The following is a 24,518-nucleotide window of genomic DNA, read 5'->3' as shown; positions in this document are numbered from 1 at the left end:
GTAATGAACACACACCCAATTCCTTTCAGTTCTTCTCCATTTGTTCCTGAGCCTCTAATCCCTTTTTGTCTCCATTTCAGATTGTGATGAATCGGAAATCGAGAACAAAGGTGACCACAACAAAATCCCCAGAGAGGAGAAGCCACGTACAAATGTGGACTGTGGAGAAAGCTGCAGTCAGAGCTCCCATTCCACTTCCAATCAACAAAATCTCATTGGAAAGAAACTCTATCAGTGTATGGAATGTGGAAAGAGCTTCAGTAGGGGCTCCACTCTCACTTCCCATCAAAGAATTCATACAGGGGAGAAACCCTATCAGTGTGTGGAATGTGGAAAGAGCTTCAGTACAAGCTCCACTCTCACTTCCCATCTAAGAATTCATACAGGGGAGAAACCCTATCAGTGTGTGGGATGTGGAAAGAGCTTCAGTCAGAGCTCGTCTCTCACTTCCCATCAAAGAATTCATACAGCGGAGAAACCCTATCAGTACTTGGAATGTGGAAAGAGCTTCAGGAAAAAGGACAAGCTCACTTCCCATCAAAGAATTCATACAGGGGAGAAACCCTATCAGTGTGTGGAATGTGGAAAGAGCTTCAGTCAGAGCTCGTCTCTCACTTCCCATCAAAGAATTCATACAGCGGAGAAACCCTATCAGTACTTGGAATGTGGAAAGAGCTTCAGGAAAAAGGACAAGCTCACTTCCCATCAAAGAATTCATACAGGGGAGAAACCCTATCAGTGTGTGGAATGTGGAAAGAGCTTCAGTACGAGCTCCAATCTCACTTCCCATCAGAGAATTCATACAGGGGAGAAACCCTATCAGTGCTTGGAATGTGGAAAGAGCTTCAGTCAGAGCGCGCATCTCACTTCCCATCAAAGAATTCATACAGGGGAGAAACCCTATCAGTGCTTGGAATGTGGAAAGAGCTTCCGGAAGAAGGACAATCTCACTTCCCATCATAGAATTCATACAGGGGAGAAACCCTATCAGTGTGTGGAATGTGGAAAGAGCTTCAGTACGAACTCCAATCTCACTTCCCATCAGAGAATTCATAGAGTGGAGAAACCCTATCAGTGTGTGGAATGTGGAAAGAGCTTCAGTCAGAGCTCGTCTCTCACTTCCCATGAAAGAATTCATACAGCGGAGAAACCCTATCGGTACTTGGAATGTGGAAAGAGCTTCAGGAAAAAGGACAAGCTCACTTCCCATCAAATAATTCATACAGGGGAGAAACCCTATCAGTGTGTGGAATGTGGAAAGAGCTTCAGTACGAGCTCCAATCTCACTTCCCATCAGAGAATTCATACAGGGGAGAAACCCTATCAGTGCTTGGAATGTGGAAAGAGCTTCAGTCAGAGCGCTCATCTCACTTCCCATCAAAGGATTCATACAGGGGAGAAACCCTATCAGTGCTTGGAATGTGGAAAGAGCTTCCGGAAGAAGGACAATCTCACTTCCCATCAAAGAATTCATACAGGGGAGAAACCCTATCAGTGTGTGGAATGTGGAAAGAGCTTCAGTACGAATTGCAATCTTACTTCCCATCAAAGAATTCATACAGGGGAGAAACCCTATCAGTGCTTGGAATGTGGAAAGAGCTTCAGTCATGGCTCCCATCTCACTTCCCATCAGAGAATTCATACAGGGGAGAAACCCTATCAGTGTGTGGAATGTGGAAAGAGCTTCAGGAAAAAGGACACGCTCACTTTCCATCAAAGAATTCATACAGGGGAGAAACCCTATCAGTGCTTGGAATGTGGAAAGAGCTTCAGTACAAGCTCCACTCTCACTTCCCATCTAAGAATTCATACAGGGGAGAAACCCTATCATTGTGTGGAATGTGGAAAGAGCTTCCGGACGAAGGACTATCTCACTTCCCATCATAGAATTCATACAGGGGAGAAACCCTATCAGTGTGTGGAATGTGGAAAGAGCTTCAGTACAAGCTCCAATCTCACTTCCCATCAGAAAATTCATACAGGGGAGAAACCCTATCAGTGTGTGGAATGTGGAAAGAGCTTCAGGAAGAAGGACAAGCTCACTTTCCATCAAAGAATTCATACAGGGGAGAAACCCTATCAGTGTGTGGAATGTGGAAAGAGCTTCAGTACGAATTGCAATCTTACTTCCCATCAAAGAATTCATACAGGGGAGAAACCCTATCATTGTGTGGAATGTGGAAAGAGCTTCAGTCATGGCTTCCATCTCACTTCCCATCAGAGAATTCATACAGGGGAGAAACCCTATCAGTGCTTGGAATGTGGAAAGAGCTTCAGTCATGGCTTCCATCTCACTTCCCATCAGAGAATTCATACAGGGGAAAAACCCTATCAGTGTGTGGAATGTGGAAAGAGCTTCAGGATGAAGGACAAGCTCACTTCCCATCAAAGAATTCATACAGGGGAGAAACCCTATCAGTGTGTGGAATGTGGAAAGAGCTTCAGTAAAAAGGACAGTTTCACTTCCCATCAAAGAATTCATACAATTCATGTGGATTGTGGAATGTAGAAAGAGCTTCATTGATAGCACCAAACTCACTTCCCATAACAGAATCCATACAGAGGTTGGAAACACCATTATACAGCTTTAGGAGCCAGGCAAATCCGCACCTTTTAAACCAGGCCTTTTAAAATGTGATGTTTTTTGTTTTTATTTGTAACTAGCTGACCCGGCCACGCTTTGCTGTGGTTTTTTATGGTTTTTTATGATTGTATGGATTTCGTGAAATTGAAGAAGTTCCCCTGTTCAACTTCCATCTGCCCCTTCTCTCCTCCCTGTTTTCAATTACCCTCTATTCTGTCCCCACCTTCAATGATTTTGTGAAATTGAAGAAGTTCCTCTGTTCAACTTCCATCTGCCCCTTCTCTCCTCCCTGTTTTCAATTACCCTCTTTTCTTTCCCCACCTTCTATGATTTTGTGAAATTGAAGAAGTTCCTCTGTTCAACTTCTGTCTGCCCCTTCTCCCCCCCCCTCAGCTTAGTAGTGAGATTCGAACCCTGGTCTCTCTCTTAAATGCCCCTTTCATATTATTAAACCCTTGCCCTAGATTTACTATCTCCCCCCCCTGGAAACCTGATACATAGTACAGTCAGCTCTGGCATTAGGAGGGGTGATGGGGAACTGGTAGGGTCCTTATACATTTGTGTGCGGCGCTTTTTCCTCTTCTGATAACTGGAGTTGCGTTTGTAAAGCAATACAGCAGTGCAGAAAGTATTGTGTGTGGAGACAGGATAGGGAGCGAAGCATAGTTGCTGAGCTTTCTCATCCTACATTCCCCCCCCCTGCCATAAGGAATGGTATGGCCCGGGCCTAAAAACCTTTTCCTGCCTGGAGCTGAAACTACTAAGAAGAGTTTAGGCCTTCCTCTTAACTGTTTTTTTGGCGAACTTTTCTGAGTGTGGTAAGAGTGCAGAGGCTGGGGCTATGGAGCTTAATGGGGGCTGTCCCTGCTGTCGGTTCCTCTGGTGGATGCACACAGGAAAACGGAGGACTGAGGTTAAGGAGGTTTTTTGGTCGGCGCACAGTCTGTGATGCTGCCCTGCGATGAGCCTTTCTATTGGTTGTTGTTCAAAGTCTTCAGTTCTGTTGCTGGTGACATGTAATGTGTGTGCCATTTTTTTGCGTTTATTCTTTATTTTAGGCATGATAGGTGTCGTTTTATTGAATTTTTATTATGCCAGATCCTTCCTCCATGGTCATGTTACACTTTGTCCTAAATTTGATGTGATTTGGTCCAGTGGTTATGGAGCAAGGTGGTGTCGGGTGCGTACGCAATGGGAACACACACACACATATAGACTGTCTTGAGACCTGTGTATACAACTTAACCACATTACGTTGTATATAGTCTTTAACATTGCAAAACTTAATTGCTACGTGTTTTGCACGTGCTGAAGTGTTCCCTGAATTAGCGTTTGCGATACAAGTTTGATTATCCTCATAGATTGCCTCACTATCCTATCACTGATTGGGATAAATCTGGTTGATCAAACATCACTCTCAGTCTTTTGAAAATCTACAGTCATAGGGGTTTACACAGCATTACAATTCTGCATTTCTAGCTGTTCAAGTAGACCTTTAATCTTTTGCTCTTGGCATATTAAGAAACTTCCATCTGCTTCTCTGCATATTTGGACCCCTAAATAGTGACTTGTTGGTCCTAGGTCTTTCAGTTTGAAATGTTTTGCCAACTGATTTGCTATCTTTTGAATTTTACCTGTCCTGCCACCATCAAATCATCAACAAAGATCAAAACCAATATATAATCATCGCCTGATCCTTTTGTATACAAGCAAGGATCAGCGATACTTCTTTTAAATCCAAGATTTAAAAGTTGCGTGTTTATACATTCATTCCAGCATTTAGCACTTTGCTTAAGACCATAGACGTGTAATTTCCACACCAAATCATTCCCTTCCTCAAACCCTGGGAGTTGTCGCATGTATATCACCTGGTCCAGAGGAGCATTTAGATATGCAGAAGTACCATCATAACGACTCACTTCCAATTTCTTCTCAGCTGCAACAGACAAAACAAGCCTCACTGATTCTGCCTTGGCAGTGGGCGCAAAAAGCTCACCATAGTGAATTCCTGACTTTTGTGCAAAACCTTTTGCTACCAGTCTAGCTTTAAAATGTGCATTGCCAGATACCTGAGTCTTCCTTTTAAAGACCAACCTGCTAGAAATTAACTTTTCACCTGGTGGCAATTTGGCTAGTGTGTAAACTTAGTTGGTCTCTAAGGTGCTACTGGAAGGAATTTTTTTATTTTTTATTTTGCTTTGACTTTGGTAGACCAACACGGCTACCTACCTGTACCTGCAATCGTGTGCTGTGTTAGCAATTCACTCCTCCCATTGCTGGACATGTGACTAGTATATCACATGTCTCTGTTTACTTTCCTTTTTTAATGAATATTTATTGAATTTTTACAAGAAATAAAAATACAGATCTCAATCATCATGTTGTATACCATTGTTCTCCCTCCTCTGGACTTCCCTCAACTCCCCTCTGCTGAGTTATTTAGCTATATTTGTTGTGTCCTGCTTTTTATGTAAAAGTAAATTCCCTTATCATTTCCCTAAAATATCTGCCACTGAAAGAAAGTTGTGAATGTTTATTCAAACGCTGCCAGTGAATCCAGTCCATTTTGTTGTTTTTGCAAATAGACTAAATGGTTCCCAGACTCTTTTGAAGTCCTTTTAGTCTTTCTCTCGTAGTTTATCTTTTTGTTCTTCTCTCGTAGCCAACTCTGCATAGTTCGTTAGTTTTTCTTGCCATTGTTCCTTTGATGGTATTTCTTCCGTCTTCCAATATTGTGCAATCAAGATTCTTGCTGCTGTTGTAGCATATAAATAATATCCATTTTTCTTTTGGCAGCTCTTGGTTTGAGATACCTAACAAAAAGGCTTCAGGGTGTTTAACAAAGTTCATTTTTTATTGATATTTTTATTATAGATTTTACAGATACAACAAACTAAAACACTAAATCTCCAATTACAAATACAAGTCAAACGCAAATACAAAACTTAAGTAAAGTTATATACAATAATTATTTTGATTATATGCGTCATATTTTCCCAATTCTGAACAATGTATGTTGTACATGTACACATACAGTAAACACAACTAAAAAGAAAATACCGTAGGTAGGTAAAATTATAAAATGAAAAATGATTTAAAAAAAAAAATTTAAAAATGGGAAAAAAAATTTTTTAATGCTCTGCTCCGTCTTCACATAGAATATTTACCGTCTTCCTGACAAATCCCTTTGCTTCAACTAATATAAATGTGAATGCTTACAACCCTACACACTTTCTTATCTCCATTCTACCATACATTCTTAGGCATTTCATTGCTCCACTTTCTTTCCTTCAAACTGTTTTCATTCCCTTCATCCCTCGAATGCCGGCATGGTAACAATACTTTTATTATATTTTAACACATATTTTTATAGACCTCCCATTTACCAGCAAAGTTCTGCTTTGTATTTCCTCTTAATTTATTTGTTAGTAGAGCCAGCTCAGCATATTCTTGTAATTTAATTTGCCACTCAATAACCTTCGGTGCTTCTTGCTCTTTCCATCCTTTTGCCACTACTGTTCTTGCCGTCCTCTCACTGTAGGTCCCACGGATCTTGATTGCTGTTAAGTTGTGCAGAAGCTTCTGGAACTCAAACGGGGTAAGAGAAGGTCTCCATGGATAATCTGCTGCTTCATGGAGTCTGAAGGCATACTTCAGGGTGCTCTCACTGGGATAGGAGTTGCCTTGAGCAATCAGAGGTACGGATACTCTCAGGCCAGCGCCTTCAAGCACTATGTCCTCCGCAGAAAGGCGTGTGTCCCGCCTATCGACCCGAAAAGAGAATGTCACGTTTTGGCCGTAACTCAAGATTTGATTCCCAAGGAACTTGCCTGGTGCAATGAAGTAGATGGGAAAGGGAGTTTCTGAGATCACAGATATTTCTTGAGTCTCACTAATCCACTGAACTGAAATTTCAGAGCCATCTCACTGTTCTGCGTGCCAGTCCTCCTCTCCAAACTGAAAGCTGGAGGTGATTCGGTAGGTGCTGTATCCAATGGCATTGGTACAGACAGATGAGTGCCCAAAACAAAAGCAGGGAGTGCATCCCCTTGGATTGGCAGGATCCAGGTTTAAAAAGCCAGGTTTACACCTTTCACAGTTGAAGCCCTCAGCATTGTCTCTGCAGGTACAACGCCCTCTGTCCATGTTGCACTCGTCCATACTGCCAGCAGGATTGCAAGAACACCGCCTGCAACTGGCCCCTGTGAGAGAGCGGAAGCCGGGCTGGCACCTATCACATTTGTCGCCCATCACACCAGGTTTACAGCTGCACCGCCCATAGTTGTCACACTGAGTGCTGAGGGAACCAAGATTATCCACGCCCCTTGCGATGACCACATCCGCATACTTATCAGTCATATTCATGCCAATGTTCCGGCTTGTAATCCTTGGGGAGATGGATGGTGTGAATGGGGGGCGGAGGGGGCAGGCTGGGGGAGGGATTCAAACAAAGTTCATTTTGAACAGGAAACTGCTTACTTTCCTAGGCTTACTTTCCCACCACCCTTCTGAGTAATACCCCTCCCCACTCCCCCACTATATTTAAGGATCTGGTGACTTCTGTTTCAGTGTATCTGAAGAAGTGTGCATGCACACGAAAGCTCATACCAGGAACAAACTCAGTTGGTCTCTAAGGTGCTACTAGAAAGAATTTTCGATTTTGTTTTGACTATGGCAGACCAACACGGCTACCCACCTGTAACTTTCCTAGGCTTGGAAAGTGTAAGAACGGAAGTCAGTCTTATCTCTTCTGTCATGTGACAAAGACACGAGAACAGGAACAGCAAAGGTATTCGGCCTGCTAAAACTGTTGAAGCCTGACTGTTAATTGTAAAGTCATTCTGGGCCATGTGACTCACTCACCTTAAATGTAGCGACCATTTTGTCTCAGTCTCAGAGTCTGTGTCAGTATAGAGCAGAGTCTGTATTCAGTATACGTTCTCTTAAAACGTTTCCGAACTATGTTATGAAGAAGTTGATTTTAAACTTAGTAAAGATTTTATTACTTCAATGAAGAACTCTGTGTCATTAATTCCCGCTGCGCTTCAGGTTATGGCGCCCAGGATCTTACGGATGGTGAATTGCTAAAGCTGGAGGATCAGGGTGCTGTCGGTGAGGACCTCAAGGGGACTGAAAGTCCAGTGGTGAGGCCGCATACCGAAGAAGCAGACCCGGTGCAGCAAGGAGCAGAAGCCATGTCAGCTCAGCAACCTGCACAGTTTATTAATCTTGGCAACACTGCCCAGATGGAACGTCTGAATGATAAGAACTACTTGACTTGGGCTCTCAAGCTTGAATTAGTACTAAAACGTGATAAACCATGGCACTGTGTGGAAACTGGTTTGAGGCCACTACCCTCTGAGAAAGAACGTGAAGAAGATGAGAGAACCAGAGCACAAATTTTGCTGCATCAATAGGAGTATAGCGTCTAGATCAAGGAAGTAATAGTACTACTATATTCTGCTCTGGGCAGACCTCACCTGGAATACTGTGTCCAGTTCTGGGCACCACAGTTCAAGAAGGATACTGACAAGCTGGAACGTGTCCAGAAGAGGGCAACCAAAATGGTCAAAGGCCTGGAAACGATGCTTTGAGACTCCTTCGGGTAGTGAAAAACAGGATATCAAATCCAAACTCCTCCTCCTCCTCTTCTTCTTCTTCTTATTATGAGGAACGGCTTAGGGAGCTGGGTATGTTTAGCCTGGAGAAGAGAAGGTTAAGGGGTGATATGTTCGCCATGTTCAAATATATAAAAGGATGTCATATAGAGGAGGGAGGGAGAAAGGTTGTTTTCTGCTGCTCCAGAGAAGCAGACACTGGGCAATGGATTCAAACTACAAGAAAGAAGATTCCACCGAAACATTAGGAAGAACTTCCTGACAGTAAGAGCTTTTAGACAGTGGAATTTGCTGCCAAGGAGTGTGGTGGAGTCTCCTTCTTTGGAGGTCTTTAAGCGGAGGCTTGACAGCCATCTGTCAGGAATGCTTTGATGGTGTTTCCTGCTTGGCAGGGGGTTGGACTGGATGGCCCTTGTGGTCTCTTCCAACTCTATGATTCTATGACTGGCCATTTTCACTCATACATAAGAGGACGGTTGATTGTTCCGCTAATGACCAGAGGGGGGCACACAAAATAATAAAAACCCAGTTTTCTGGAACATTTTTTGAATAGAGATCTGTACCCCAATCTCCTGTAGATAAAGAAGGCATGTAGCTCCCAATTTTCTTTAACATAAATGTCTACGGAACGAAACCGAATCGACCCAAGTCTGCCTTCCTCCGCCAACCTCAACTTTACTCTTCAAGCGAAAAGACAACACTTCCCCATCCCCAGGTGAAACCCCCTGGCCTTTCGTTGGTAGAGCCGCCACCATGCCAGTGGTGTTTGCCTCAGCGCGGTGTGAGGACTGACTGAGTGGGCAATGAGATGCTTGGTGGGGTCTGAAATGGCTGTGCAGGCCAGATCCATGACCCTGGCAGGCTGGATTTGGCCAGTGGGACATAGTTTGAGGACCCCTGGTCTACATTGACTGGCAGCAGCTCCCCAGTGCCAAAATGGTGGGAGGTGCCAAAAAAGGTGGGAGGGAAGCGCCTGCTTGATCTCAAGAGGCAGGGAGTTCCAAAGGGTCTGTGCTGCCATACTAAACAATTGAAGTCTTGCAAATGTGGAACAGGTATTACGGGGCACCTGTAGTTGAAGCAGTCGAGTGGGCGCCTGTGGGAGAAAAAGTTCTCTCAATCCACTCTCTACATGCCGTGCAGAAATTCCTAAACATCCATCGTAGAATTCTCCCACTTGACATTACCAGGATTTCAAAGGTGGAATTGTCCAACAACTTTCAGGGTGTCCTGCTTTTTACTTTTTGAAATCGGGCAACCCTAGGCCACTTGGGATACAATGGAGAATCTCCTTCAGGGCTGAAGTCAAACTGTTGGAAGATTGCAGCACCTGCAATAGAAGCCGATACAGGAGAGACATGTTTAGTTGCAGCTGGGGCTGATGAAGGCATCTGTTTGTGCTGCTGCCGCCGATGCACCAGGGCATTTCTTCTCTGCTCTCCTCCCAGAGGTCATTCCTCCTCTAGTCACTGCTATGGATACATGACCATATTGTCTGTCTCCAGGCGCTGTGGTCGTCTGTGGACTGCATCTCTCTTCCCTCACCCAAAGGGATAGCTGAAAGATGGATAAATAGACCCAGGAAGTGAGTATGAGGTGTGAGGCCATGGCTTGCAGACAACAGGGTCTTGTTACCATATGTGCCTGAGTCAGGAAGAGGAGTATTTGTTTCAAGAAACAGTGAGCCTACCTCCAGTCTGTAGGGACCTCACCTGTTGGATGACCAGGAGAGTGGTGGCAGCAGCTACTGCATAGTAAAATCCAGTTGGCAGCACTGCAGGGTTGTTGTGCAGCAGATGGGCAAAAAAGGGAGTGTGAGGAGCTCTCCTGAGGCTCCTCCCCAACTTCTCCACAATGCACAGAACCACTAAAACACATATTCTGTAACATTCTCACCTGGCTACACAGTACTACCTGAGTTTGGAGGGGGGAATCATGATTTATTCAATTTATATACAGCCCTTTATCAAAAGATCCCAGGGCAGTGTGCAACATTAAAAACACATAAATGATAAAACATAATAAGAACATAGTAAAAAGCGTACTGACAGATAATAATAATCAATACGATAAAAAAGAATACCCGCTCTTTGTGTTTCAGTGCTCACTGAATCCAGAAGGGACACAGAGGCACTGACCATGTCCTCTTTCCATCAAGGCAACTTCACCACTGCCATGTTCATTTTAGTCGGCTTCCCGGGTATGGAAGCATCTCACTTCTGGCTGGCTTTCCCCCTCTGCTTCCTCTTCCTGCTGGCCATCCTGGGCAACTGCACCATCATCTACATCATCCGAGCAGAGCGGAGTCTCCACGAGCCCATGTACCTCTTCCTCTGCATGTTGGCGGCCATCCATGGGCGTACCGAAGGGGGGGCAGGAGGGGGCAGCTGCCCCCCCCTAGAAGCCAGCTGCCCCCCCCCAGAAGCAAAAATGATCGGCGCCGGGCAAGAGGAGCCGCATCCCGGGCTGCCCGGCGCGTCCATTTAGGCTGAGGAAGAAGCGGGCCAGGAGGAGAGGAGCGGAGAAGAAGGAGGCTGCTGTCCCTGCCGCCCAAGTTCCTCCCTTTGCCCCCCCCCTTGCCCAAGGCAGCTCCTGTCCCGGAGGCAAGGAGGAGCGCGCTCACAGCGGCGGGCTGGCTTTTGCCCCTGCGTCAGGCTTTGCTCTTCCCTCTCACGCCTCCCTCCCTCCCTCCCTCCCGCTGTTCTGGGAATATTAACACGTTTGGAGGGCTTGCCTGTTCCTGGCGTTGTGTTGTCTGTCATTCCTTCACCCCAACTCCTCTGGTTCGCCCCTTTTAAAGTTACTTTACTGCTCTGAAGTTGGTGTTTCCCTCTGTCCCCCTTTTTCTGAGTTGTTTAAAATCCCTGCTTTTCTACCGCTAGCAAAAATATCTCCTGGGTTGGTGTTTCGCAGCGTCCTTTTACCTGCCGCTAGCAATTACTGTTGTTCAGCCCCTCCCTGCCTTTTGCTGTGTTAAAACCACCTTGTTGTTAAGACCCTCCTTGTTGTGGCTTCTCCCCGTTCCAGCAGCATTTAACCCTTTGTTTTCCACTTTCCTGCCTTCAAGTCTTTATCAAGTTTGCATTCAAGTCTGGTGACTTCTTTTTCAGTGTATCTGAAGAAGTGTGCATGCACACGAAAGCTCATACCAAGAACAAACTTAATTGGTCTCTAAGGTGCTACTGGAAGGAATTTTTTAATTTTTTAAAATGAATTTCTCAATGCATTTAAAAATGTTACTTTCCTGGGAAGGATTTCCCAGGTGGGCTGGCGATGATAATAAATACTCATATTGTGAAAATAATAAAAGGTGGGCTGGCGATGATAATAAATACTCATATTGTGAAACTGTACAGCCGGAGACCATTTCAGGCAATTGCCAACTCATAGATCCTTTTGGACCTGGAAAAAGGCAAAACGGGTGGAACAGTGGCGGGGCAGGAACAAGGCATAACAGGGAAGAACGGGGTTTGCAAGATATAAAAAACGACTTCAAAATTCCTGTCCATGAACCTCAGCATTGACCAAGATGCTACATAGTGACCTTCATAGGATTCTGTGGCTGAAGGGGCCAGAGAAGGGTTAAAAAGGCAATGCATTGGGGGAAACACCCCCCTCCCAACAACCTGGAATCAAAGAGAGAGGGGAAGGAGGGAAGTAAAGCTCCATCTCATCCCTCCCAGCCCAGGTCCATGCCAGGTGGGGGAAACAAGAGAAGACTAGATGAGCAAACTTGGCTTTGTTGGAAGAGGGTGCCAACCTCTGTCGCATCCCCCCTTGGCAGAGTGGAACCCACTCCCCAGTCAGCCAGGTAGGGAAGGGGGAATTGGGTAAGGTGGGTAGAGGGGCAAATGGCCCTAAGCATGGCTGGAGTGCCCCCCCCCACCAGCTAGGCTGGGAATAACTGGTTGTTTCATTTTTTCTAATTCCCAACATTCCAGCTATTTATTTAATCTGCAAATAAAGCAGGGGGCAGAGTCATAGCTCTGTGGCAGAGCATCTGCTTTGATGCAGAAGGTCCCAGGTTCAATCTCTGGCATCTCCAGTTAGGGCTGGGAAGTGGGAAAGACTCCTGAAGAGCCACTGCCAGTCAGTGTGGGCAATACTGAGCTAGATGGACCAAGAGTTTGATTTTGCATAATGTGGCTCCCAATGTATCTATGTCTTAAGGGGAGGGTCATCCCCTTAAGTGGTTAGAACACCTTGCACCCAAATTTTCCTCCCTGGCATCTGCATGTACGGCTAAGAATCTCCCCTGCCTGAAACACTGGAGAGCTGCTGCCAGTCAGTGTATGCAGTACTGAGCTAGATGGTTTGACTTGGGGAAAAGTACCTTTCCAGTAACACAGTCCATATTTGTCTGTTTGCTTGCTTGCTTGTTTTCTTTATTTACTACATTTATACTCCTCCATTTCCCCCAAGGTGTCCAAGGAAGTAAACATGATTTTCTTTTCATCTTTGTAACAACTTGGCAAGGTTGGCAAGGTTGAGAGAGGACAACTGGTCCAAGGTCATGCAATGAGCTTCTTGGCTGAGTGGGGATTTGAACCTGGGCCTCCCTCAGGTCCAACCTAGCCCAACATTCTTAACTGCTATACTTCCCTGGCTCTCTTATTTGCTTAATCCATTTTTTTTTCATGCTCCTGCCAACCTAGCGGTTCGAAAACACGTCAAAGTGCAAGTAGTTAAATAGGTAAACAGTGTTTCTGTGCACTGCTCTGGTTCGCCAGAAGCGGCTTAGTCATGCTGGCCACATGACCCGGAAGCTGTCTGCGGACAAACACTGGCTCCCTCGGCCTATAGAGCGAGATGAGCGCCACAACCCCATAGTCGCCATTGACTGGACTTAATCTGTCCAGGGGTCCTTTACCTTTTACCTTTTACTTCAAAAATACAAGGAAGACACTTAATTTTCCAGTAAGTGAGGAAGAAGAATACCAAGCAAACTTGAGCAAATGCTACTGGCTCACTTGGGCTTCCTATGGACAGAGGACTCCAAAAAGTTTGAGAAATTATGAAGCCAACCCCTGACAAATCTGTTTCCAAAATGTTTATGTAAACATCAGATACTGTAATTCTGGAATGAAGCTAGAAGCTACTCATAAAAGGTAGTTTAAACCAGGAATGGGTAACCTTTTCCATGAAGGGCCATTTCTCAGGGGTGGCATACTAGTGGTGGGCAGGACAGGTGCAAAAAATGGGTGGGGCCCCTCCTTTTCTGCCAGTTTAACAAGGGACACATGACCTGAGGAAATGAAATATTACTTTTATAGAGGGATAACTTAACCAGAGTTGTATCACTGGCCTACCTAGCTCCATAGTGTCTACACTGACTGACAACAGCCCTCTGGGATTTTTATGCAGTCCTATTCCAGCATACCTGGATATGTCAGGGACCGAACCAGGGACCTTCCGCATGTCAAGCAGATGTTCAGCCGCTGATGCCAGTTCTAGAGTAGACCACACATTTAAAGCACGTGACTTCCTCTAGAGAATCCTGGGAACTGTAGCTCTGTGAGTGGGAAGCTACAGTTTCCAGGATTCTCTGGGTGAAATCATGTGCTTTAAATGTGTGTTGAATGTATCATGTGGGAAATGGGAGGGGCCCTCCGGAGGGATCTTTGTACTCCGGCGCCGGATATGCTTAAGATGCCCCTGCACCTAACCTTACTACGCCTCTGGTTATTGCCCCCTGCATCACGGGAGTCCTGGGCCCATGTCATGCCACCCCGCCAGCCAAAAGGTCGACAACTCTGGGAAAACGGGGGGGGGGGGCGACCATGGCTTGCCCCCCCCTAGTTTTGATCCTGGGTACGCCCCTGCGGCCATCGACATCATAATCACCCTGTCCACCGTGCCCAAGATGATGGCCATATTCTGGTTCAGATCCACCAGCACCGCCTTCGATGCTTGCTTGGTCCAGATGTTCTGCATCCACAGCCTCTCTGGAATGGAATCCACCATCTTGCTAGCTATGGCTTTCGACCGCTACATCGCCATATGCTACCCACTGAACCACTCGTCTATCCTCACCACGCCCAGGATAGCTAAAATAGGACTGGTGGCTGTATTTCGTGGAGCAGCCCTGATGGCCCCTTTGCCCATTTTCATTAAGAGGCTGCCCTTCTGCAAGTCCAACGTTCTCTCCCATTCCTACTGCCTGCATCAGGATGTCATGAAGCTAGCCTGTGCCAGCATCAAGGTTAACATCATCTATGGACTCGTGGTCATCATTTTTGCCATTGGGGTGGATTCCCTGCTCATCTCCTTGTCTTACTACTTCATCCTGAAGGCTGCCCTGAGTTTGAGCCAAGAGGCACGTGCCAAGGCCCTCGGGACGTGCATCTCCCACATATGTGCTGTCTTCCTTTTCTACGTGCCCTTCATTGGCTTGTCCATGGTTCACAGGTTTGGTAAGACGCACGGCTCCAACATCCATACCGTGATGGGCAATGTCCACCTTCTGGTGCCTCCAGTGCTGAACCCCCTCGTCTATGGGGTGAAGACGAAACAGATACGTCACCGAATAGGGCGGGCATTTTGCAGAACTAGGTGCTGATAAGAACTTTTCGCAATTAACTTTTTTTTAAAAAAACATAAATCATTCATTTATCAGTTGCAGCATCATGAAGCATATGGTGATCTCTCTGCAGGGTGTGGGATGTCTCTCCGGTGAATCATTGGGTACAAGCTCCCATCTCCTGCCCCCTCTATTATTATTCATGGATATTCTCAATACTAGAAGCATGGATGCGTCAAGAAGACCCCTTGCTATGGTGATTTTGAGCGCTACAGATGACAGTCCTGGTTCTGCTCCATTTCACTCCCAAGTGGGTTGTGAAGATCCTTCTGAAGATTCCACACTGTGAACTTCCATTACCACCCAGATCTAAGGAATCCTTCTCTATATATGGGCTCATTCCTGGCCCATTTGGAAGACCCAGTACAGTTTTCTCTTACTGGCCATCTGTCAGGGATTTTTCAGCTGTGATTCCTGCATAGCAGGGGGTTGAACTAGATGGCCTTTGGGTGAACTTCCAACTCTACAATTCTATGATTCTGTGATAAGGAGGTTTGGAGTGAAGTGCCATCAGCATGTGGCTGACAGTCTGCTCTTTCTCTCTGTTCCACCAGAATCAAAAGTTGAGGCATCAGAGTGGTGCCTGGTTCAATAAATTGAAGTTGAATCTTGAAAATAGATAAGCGTTTTGGGTCCTAAGTTATTGATTCTGGGAGGAGATGACACACAGATGATGATGATGATGATGATGATGATGATTGCTGCTGCTGCTGCTGCTGCTACTGCTACTACTTCCAGTTCTCTGTTCCACCTGAATCAGGAGAGCAGGTTGATGTTATTAGACCAGTGATATTGCATTGACCTGTCATTTATGTTGAGTGGCTTCCTTTTGTTGTTGTTTTACCTTTGTTTATGCTTTAAATTAGAGGCTACCTTGGCAGTAAATGCATGTAAGTTGGAACTTGGTCTAGACAGCAGAGGAAGTTTACAGTGGATTCCAGAGAAATTCTTCCCAGGAGGCTAGCAGATTTCCCTTCCTTCCTTCCATTTGTGTCCCATTCAGCCACAGGTTCTGCACATTGCAGATTTAGACTCTGCCAAACAATACTGGGATCGTCTACGTCAGATACACCTGCAGGGCTTCTCTTGGGATGAATTTACTGCCTTCATCTCCTGGACCTTAATGCAGTCCATCAAATTATCCTTGCACATCAGATTGATACGTTAGTCACACGTGTGGTGAGGATTAGACAATTGTCCCCGGGTTCATGCTTTCTTGCACGCATAGGTGAATCTGTGGCAAGCAACCAATATAGATGACGGCATTCATCCATTTTTTTGCAAAGATAAGGGATGTGGTGGCAAGCAGCCAATACAGAACCATCCCAGGTGCTCTCTTAGTCAGGTGGCGGGACATACTAAACTCAGGGCATCCTTAACTCTTTATATTGTCACTCCTATCGAAGGAGTGAATCAAAAAGGGAATCATGTACGACCTCGAAGCTGAAATAATGGTGGAAAATATGAGACTGCGCTCTACAAATGTCTCTGGAAGAAATGCCCTCTGAAATGATGTAAGCACAAAGGGAATGAACTTGTGTGTCTCCATGCCCGATTGTGGCCATCAGGACCTGTCCGATGGAGACCAGGAACCAGCCCAGCAAGGCTTCAGGAAGAGAGCCACTCCCACCCTGGGACCCAAGGTGAAGGCCTCCAGCTCCGAGCCCCAAAGCGCCCTCTCCTTGCCCCCCCATCCTGACCTCCCCAAGGGCCGAAGGGAAGCTCTCCAGGGGCGGCTTGGCTCCCGGATCCTGCTCCGCTCCTTTCCCTGCAAGCTGGACAAGGGAGGGAGATGCTCAGAGCCCAGCCAAGAGCCAGAATCCCCCACCCCAAGCATCCCTTCCCATAGGCGGAGCCAGGGGGCAGCTGCCCCATAGATCCATGAAAAATAATAAACAGCGGAGAGAGGGCTGAGCTGGGCGGAGTCGGCTTTGCAAGGGTTAAAGGGAACTGAGCGGCCTTCCTAGAGAGGAAAGGAAGTGAGCGGGATCCAGGTCCTCCAGAGCCCAGGCCCCTCCCTCCCTGCCCAGTCCTCTCCTGCAAGGGCTGCCTGGCTGTCCCCTCCTGGGATCTCTCTCTCTCTCCCTTCTCAGAGGGTGCAGTGGGGAGGCGGGGGGGGTCCCAATGCTGCAGCAGGGGAGGGGGCCAACTGGGGGGCCTGGTCTGCTCATGCAGGGGGAGGAGAGGGGCCTGCCAGGGAGATCAGAGGATCCCAAATGGCTCCACGAAATCTCCCTTCTTCGAACAAATGAGTCCCTAGGACTTTAACTGTGTGTGATGTCACTCAGCCGTCATTGCACAACAGAGGAAACATGGGCAAATGGTTTTCCAAAGGGCGACAAGGAGGTGGACTAGCCCCCTTCGTTTCCCTCCACATTTTGCATTGCTAGAAGGCTAGAGACTATTTCTTCTCCCTCGTCCTCCTCCTCTTTCTTTTCAAAAAGATACCTCATAGTCTGGGATGTGGTGCAGTCCAGCCCTGGTTCCCTCCAAGACTCATCCCATGCTTGCTCAGGGAACATTCCCTCTCCCCCTCCTACCTAATTCTGTAACAGAGCAATGTATTTGCTTTGTAGGATTTGCTAGAGCTTCTCATTCAGACGGACAGAACTTGGCAGAAGACCAAAGGGTTCCTTCTGATCTCTCAGAGGCTTCCTGAGACCACAGATGGCATGAGCAAGACTCAGCTGGCCCTGAAGCAGGAAGAGGCCATGCCATCCAAACTGGGAGCAGTGGGGGATTCTTGGAAAACTCTTTGCAGAAGATCCTGGGTGAGGAGGACCCCCTCCGCTCAGAGGTGCAGAGCCAGCAGTTGAGGCAGTTCTGCTGCAAGGAGACCAACAGGACCCCGAGAGATTTGCAACCCCGAGAGATTTGCAACCGACTCTACCACCTGACCCGTCAGTGGCTGAAGCCAGAAAGGCACACGAAAGCCTGAGATGCTGGACCTGGTGATCTTGGATCAGTTCCTGGCTGTTCTTCCGCCGGAGATGGAGAGCTGGGTGAGGGAATGTGGAGCGGAGAGACCAGTTCCCAGGCGGTGGCCCTGGCCGAAGGTTTCCTCCTGAGTCAGGCAGAGGAGAGAAAGCAGGTGAGAAGACTTTCCTCTGAGAACATCCCATAATGGTCTGCTGATGGCCCATCCTTTTTTTTGGGGAAAGCATCCATGGAATGAGATCTCACAACCTTCAAGTCTGTCATTCTCTTTCTAATATTTCTCAACCATTCTGTTTTGAATCCTGTTTCTTTTCAGGGAAAGGATATTTTGCAGAAGGAACTGGATTCCTGTGAGGCAGAGAGGCCTCCGTTGGACACCAGGAGAGAGGCCACTGGGTCAGGAGGAAGGTGGTTTTCCTCGTTTGGTCTCATTCTTTTTATTATTCTGTTGGGTTTCCAACTCATTTGAGGGTTCTTTTCATCTTGTTTGGGGGGAGTCAGTTGGGAACAAGGGTCCAGAGGAGGGGAGATGTATTTTTGCACAACTAACATATGAAATGGGCAAACTTAGAGATGCCCTAGAATCCTATAATCCTAGAGTTGGAAGAGACCACAAGGGCCCACCCAGTCCAACCCTCTGTCAAGCAGGAAACACCACCAAAGCATTCCTGACAGATGGCTGTCAAGCGTCTGCTTAAAGACCTCCAAAGAAGGAGACTCCACCACACTCCTTGGGAGCAAATTCCACTGTCCAACAGCTCTTACTGTCAGGAAGTTCTTCCTAATGTTTTGGTGGAATCTACTTTCTTGTAGTTTGAATCCATTGCCCGTGTCCGCTTCTCTGGAGCAGCAGAAAAACAACCTTTCTTCTTCCTCTATATGACATCCTTTTATATATTGAACATGGCTATCATACCTGTTTTACTGGCGTCCTGCTTACCTTTTCTCTGTTGCAGGTGACAGAATGATGCTGCCAGACCTCCTGATCCGTCGTTTCATGGGGGCAGAAGGGAAGCAGCGGCTGTGGAACCAGATCAGGTCAGGGGAAGCTGCCTTGTGGGGCAGAGGCCGAGGGATGGAGCAATGTCATGGACTGGTTGGGCACAGAGGAATGGTGGGAAGAACCAGCTGGGGAACCAGGAAGGAAGATGGCTCAGAGCCCAAGGAGTGGAGGTGGAAGAAGGATGTCGGTCAGAAGCTGGAAGTGTCAGAAGCTGAAGGGGTAAGAGGGCTTAGTGAGCTGGGAGACTCTGTGGCAGAATGCAGTGCAGAATCAGAGGCAGAAGAGGAAGGAGGTGAGGGAAGGAGGGAGGTCGAGAGGCAGAGGTGAGTCAGGAGAAGGAGGAGCCCTGGTGTTCCCTCTCCTTTTGCCTGAAGCCACCCTCCCTGCTTGTCTCTCAGAGCCAGGAGACCCCCTGCATTGCAGGAATCTCTGCTAGATCATCAAGACAGATGGCCATCCAAACCAGGGCTTCCTTTATTTCTATATGATCACTGAATGATAAATTGGTTTCTAAGCAGTGGACAAATGAGAACAAATAGTGACCTGGATTCACCTAACCAGCCCCATCCGCTGAAAAATGGGGCCTGCCCCCATTCCTCCCCTCTCCATGCCCCCATGAACCCCTTGAATTTGACTCTAGGGCATTCAGAGGGAACTCCCCAGAGCAGCTCAATGTGCAGCAAAGCAATCCTATTGAAACAACACGCGATTTACAGGAAGGAAACAACAGAGCATTGTGTAGCAGATCATATTTCTGCTGTCTCAGAGGAGGACATTTCCCTTTTTCTTTAGGTCCAGTGTGCTTTGAAGATGTCGCTGTTTTCACGGACGAGGAGTGGGCGTTGCTGGATCCTGACCAGAGAGCTCTGCATAAGGACGTCATGGAGGAGAATTGTGGGATTGTGGCCTCTCTTGGTAAGGCTCCCTGTGGGATCGTCATATCTGCCTGGAAATTCAAAAAATACCTTTATGTGACCAACCTTATATTTCACAGAGCTCAACAGCGCCCCCTATAACACCTGGGAACCTGACACCCCCACAATAAACAGCAAATTACAAGGTGTTTTTTTTTACATCTTCCTCAAATTATTCCTTTTTCTACCACATTGGGCTGCTCTGAACTGCCCTGGCCATCTTAAATGTCAGCTTCAGAATTGTTAGGAAAGATAAGTAGCTTCAGGTTTTCTGTTTTTGTTTTTGCTCCTGTCAGTCTTGGGTTGACCAAAGAGACGACTGACATTGGAGATGGAGGGGATGCCATGACTGGGCCAAACAAAATCCATCCCAGAGAAGAGCCAGGCTTATTGAATCTCAGGTGGTAGTAGCAGTGAGGATGATGAGATGATATAATAATAATTCTTAATTGGAAGTACCACTGTACTAATTACAATAATTTAGTTATACCCTACCGATCTGTCTGGGTAGAGTCAGCCACTCTGAGCGGCTTCCAATACATATACATATATAAACATGAAACATAAATAATAATAATCTGATCCCATATAAAAAGAACCTTAAATTTAAAATGAACAACTTATACTAGTGGCCAAAATTGTGGAAACCATTTGTGAAAAGTGTATTTCTGAGGTTTGATGGCTCATAACATCACTTTTGTGTGGAGTATACCATAAAATCATAGATCAATGGAAAGATAATTTAATGAAGAATGTGCAATAACTTTATGAAGGAGTGTTTATCAGAACAGAAGCCATAAAGAAAAAACATAAAACCTTTGGTAACCCTTGGTAACCTTTAGTTTTAATTACGGCCTTACAACTCCTTCCCATGAAGCGATCCAAGTTTTTAGTTCTGCAGCTATAATAATGTGGAACCAGATTGAATTATTGCCTCTGTTAATTGGGCTTTATTGCAGGGTTGCTTCTGACAAACAAGTTTTTTAGTCGGCTCCATAGATTTCCGATTGGGTTAAAGTTTGGGCAATTCCAGGGGCCATTCCAGCAGTGGAATGGGATTATCTTGAAAGCACCTTTTGCACACAGCAGTAACATGACATGGAGCTGAATCCTGTTGAATGGTGTGTGTGTGTGTGTGTGTGTGTGTGTATGCTTCAGTTCTGGGAAAAGATCACCTGCGGAACGCTTCAGTTTGGGCTCAAGTATTTCATTCATGCATTTTGGAGCATTTACATCCTCATTAATGACGCAAATTCTGTCCACACCTTTTGGTGCCATACAACCCCAGATCATCACACATCTGGGTGTTTCACGGTCGGTGTAATGCATTCAACTTCACATTGCATTGCACCATGTCATCTTGTATACACCCAGATGGTTTTCTTCTGTCATGTAGGGACAGTCTCTCCATTCTTCGATCGTCACTTGCCTTTGTGCACCTTTTCCTGCCTTTTCCAGTCTGATTTTGGAGTGACTGAGTCTCCTTATACCTCTTCAAATATAGAAATTCCAGCTTTGGTTAACTTTTCCCCAATCTCTCTTCTAATTTCTTCATAACTGTAGCCTTGTTCACTTAATAGTACAATTTTACATCGCTTTCTGGGTGACCAGTCACCTCTTAATGCCATTTCTGTAATTTTATTATGTTTTACAACCTCACTAAATGAAAGAACACAAAAAACCAACCAACCTGATAGCAATCAAATAACACACTGTCAAAAGTCAAGCTAAGCAAGTTGTGCTTCCTTTTTCTGGTTATTTGGCTATAACGTTTGATAGAATACAGGTAATTGAACAAACTTTGTTGAATTGCATTATTGATTAAATTATCTTTCCATTGATATATAATTTTATGATATTACTCCAAAAGAAGTGGTGTTATGAGCCATCAAACCTCTGAAATACACTTTCCCCCAAAAGGCTTCTACAATTTTGACCACTACTGTATATCAAACAAAGCAACATTCAACAACCCATCAGAAACTAATAATAAATATGTTGGTTAATGACAAACAACACAGGTAATGAACACACACCCAATTCCTTTCAGTTCTTCTCCATTTGTTCCTGAGCCTCTAATCCACAGGTGTCAAACACAAGGCCCGGGGGCCTAATCCGGCCCGCCAGACCTCGTCATGTGGCCCGCGTAGCGAAGCCGGGCCCGGAGATGCGCAGCGGGTGGCGCTTGGCCGGATTCCCAGCCGCTTCCTTACTCCCCCACCTGCTCCTTTTCTCCGCACCCCCCACCTCCTCCAGCCTCGCAGCGCTGCTCTAGCAGACAGCAGCCGCAACACTCCCGAGATTTCAGACCGCGCTGAAGGTGGCAGCCTCGATCCATCCGCCCTGGTTTCGGAGTGGGATTAGCCGGCGTTTCTAGAGCGCGTCGCGCAAAAGCACTTGAGGCGCTTGTTAGCGGGTGGAGGGAGCAGTCACCTCGGAGCAGGGAGCTCGAGGAGGCTTTTAGGGCTTGTGGATTTTACAAGTAGCGGCGGGGAAACTGTGGGGGAGCCGCTTCGCCCCTTTAGTGCAGCGCCAGCCTCGCTACCTTTTTTGGGGGGGGCTACTGGTGGCTACTGGCAGCTTCCTTGGTGCGGGATTGGTGAGAGAAGAACCGTTTTGACATCTGGAACGTAACAAGGAAATGAGACAGAAGTCTGAGCTTGCAGTTGGTGGCCAAGATTCTTCGCCCTTTTAGTGCAGCGCCAGCCTCGCTACCTTTTTTTTTTTTTACCTGGCAGAAAGTGCCGCCGTGTCAATCCCTAGCAAGCGGCTTTAGCACCGGGGCAGCCCCAATCCTGGCAGAGACGCTGCCGCCGTGTGCGCGCTTACCTGGGAGCAATCCCCTTTCTACACAGCGGGACTGACTTTCGAATCTGGCGGCTGGGGGAGGGTGTTTCTTGAGCCAGTGCGAGCGCATCCTGGCTTCTTAGTCAATGTCCTCTTTATTCCTAATGAGGCAGGGTGGGGGAGGTTCGGGACTCTCCGTGGGGAGACCGCAGCAGAAGGCAGAATGGCCGGAGCATTGGCTGCGGCCCCAGGAGCACATCACAGCTCGGGATCTCAGCCAAGGCAAGCAGCCGATGAGCCCGGCTGCAACAACCCTTCCGGTGCTGTTGTTGCTGCTGCTGTTGCTGCAGCCTTCCAATCCTCCTTCCTTACCCCCCCCACGCGCGCCACCCCTCCCCCCAATCTGTGCAGACGCCTCCGCTCCGAGCCCCCCTCGCATTGCAGGGGATGATGATCGTGACTGGCGGGGGTGATTTGGTGTTGATCGCACATTATCACTGGCAGGTTGGACTGGTTGCTGATGGATGGCTTCTACCAACGGGGCCTGCCCGTGCACACCCAAGGAGGGAGGGAGAGAAGGAGCAACTCATTCGCTAATCTTTATTATTTAATAATTTATGAATAAAGAGTGGACACATAGTCCTACAGATACAACCGGCCCTTTGAGGGTGACCAAACTGCTGGTGCGGCCCCGATGAATTTGAGTTTGACACCCCTGCAGTCTAATCCCTTTTTGTCTCCATTGCAGATTGTGATGAATCGGAAATCGAGAACAAATGTGACCACAACAAAATCCCCAGAGAGGAGAAGCCAATTACAAAATTGGAGTGTGGAGAAAGCTGCAGTCAGAGCCCCCATTCCACTTCCCATCAACAAAATCTCATTGGAAAGAAACTCTATCAGTGCATGGAATGTGGAAAGAGCTTCAGTACGAGCTCCACTCTCGCTTCCCATCAAAGAATTCATACAGGGGAGAAACCCTATCAGTGTGTGGAATTTGGGAAGAGCTTCAGTCAAAGCTCCTCTCACTTCCCATCAAGAATTCATATAGGGGAGAAACCCATCAGTGTGTGGAATGTGGAAAGAGCTTCAGTACGAGCTCCAATCTCACTTCCCATCAAAGAATTCATACAGGGGAGAAACCTATCAGTGTGTGGAATGTGGAAAAAGCTTCAGTCAGGCTCCCATCTCACTTCCCATCTGAGAATTCATACAGGGAGAAACCTATCAGTGTGTGGAATGTGGAAAGAGCTTCAGGAGAAAGGACAAGCTCACTTCCCATCAGAGAATTCATACAAGGGAGAAACCCTATCAGTGCTCGAATGTGGAAAGAGCTTCGAGAAAGACAAGCTCACTTCCCATCAGAGAATTCATACAAGGGAGAAACCCTATCAGTGTGGAATGTGGAAAGAGCTTCACTCAGAGCTCCATCTCACTTCCCATCAACGAATTCATATAGGGGAGAAACCCTATCAGTGTGTGGAATGTGAAAGAGCTTCAGTAGAGCTCCATTCTCACTTCCCATCAAAGAATTCATACAGGGGAGAAACCCTATCAGTGTGTGGAATGTGGAAAGAGCTTCAGTCATGGCTCCCATCTCACTTCCCATCAGAGGAATTCATACTGGGGAGAAACCCTATCCGTGTGTGGAATGTGGAAAGAGCTTCAGGAGAAAGGACAAGCTCACTTCCCATCAGAGAATTCATACAGGGGAGAAACCCTATCCGTGTGTGGAATGTGGAAAGAGCTTCAGGAGAAAGGACAAGCTCACTTCCCATCAGAGAATTCATATAGGGGAGAAACCCCATCAGTGTGTGGAATTTGGGAAAAGCTTCAATACGAGCTCCAATCTGACTTCCCATCAGAGAATTCATACAATTCATGTGGAATGTGGATTGTGGAATGTGGAAAGAGCTTCATTGATAGCACCAAACTCACTTCCCATAAAAGAATCCATATAGAGGTTGGAAAAACCATTATACAGCTTTAGGAGCCAGGCAAATCTGGACCTTTTAAACCAGACCTTTGGCTGATTGACATCTAATGCCCTTTTAAAATGTGATTTTTCGTGGTTTTATGTTGTGGTTTTATTTGT

The 24,518-nt window shown here is 46.6% G+C and overlaps 2 protein-coding genes and 1 pseudogene across 2 annotated transcripts in view; 2 read left to right on the top strand and 1 right to left on the bottom strand.

Moving 5' to 3' along the window:
• The window catches only part of LOC117044872, a 934,741-nt pseudogene that overhangs the window by 765,426 nt on the left and 144,797 nt on the right, over positions 1-24,518 (bottom strand).
• Positions 1-24,518, top strand: part of LOC117045003 — a gene marked incomplete at its 5' end in the record, with an annotated part of 374,050 nt that overhangs the window by 346,676 nt on the left and 2,856 nt on the right. The window contains 3 exon segments of the mRNA XM_033145796.1: positions 133-2,456; positions 23,917-24,038; positions 24,040-24,320. Coding sequence (XP_033001687.1) covers positions 133-2,456; positions 23,917-24,038; positions 24,040-24,320 — 2,727 coding nt within the window.
• On the top strand, positions 10,272-14,764 carry LOC117044931 (olfactory receptor 51E1-like). The gene is made up of 2 exons (XM_033145731.1): positions 10,272-10,545; positions 14,024-14,764. The coding sequence occupies exons 1-2, from the start codon at positions 10,342-10,344 to the stop codon at positions 14,759-14,761; spliced, it is 942 nt and encodes a 313-aa protein (XP_033001622.1). The 5' UTR covers positions 10,272-10,341; the 3' UTR covers positions 14,762-14,764.

Source organism: Lacerta agilis, chromosome 4 (assembly GCF_009819535.1).
Source record: "Lacerta agilis isolate rLacAgi1 chromosome 4, rLacAgi1.pri, whole genome shotgun sequence".
NCBI classification, from domain to species: domain Eukaryota; kingdom Metazoa; phylum Chordata; class Lepidosauria; order Squamata; family Lacertidae; genus Lacerta; species Lacerta agilis.
This window is presented reverse-complemented; position numbering and strand designations above follow the sequence as displayed.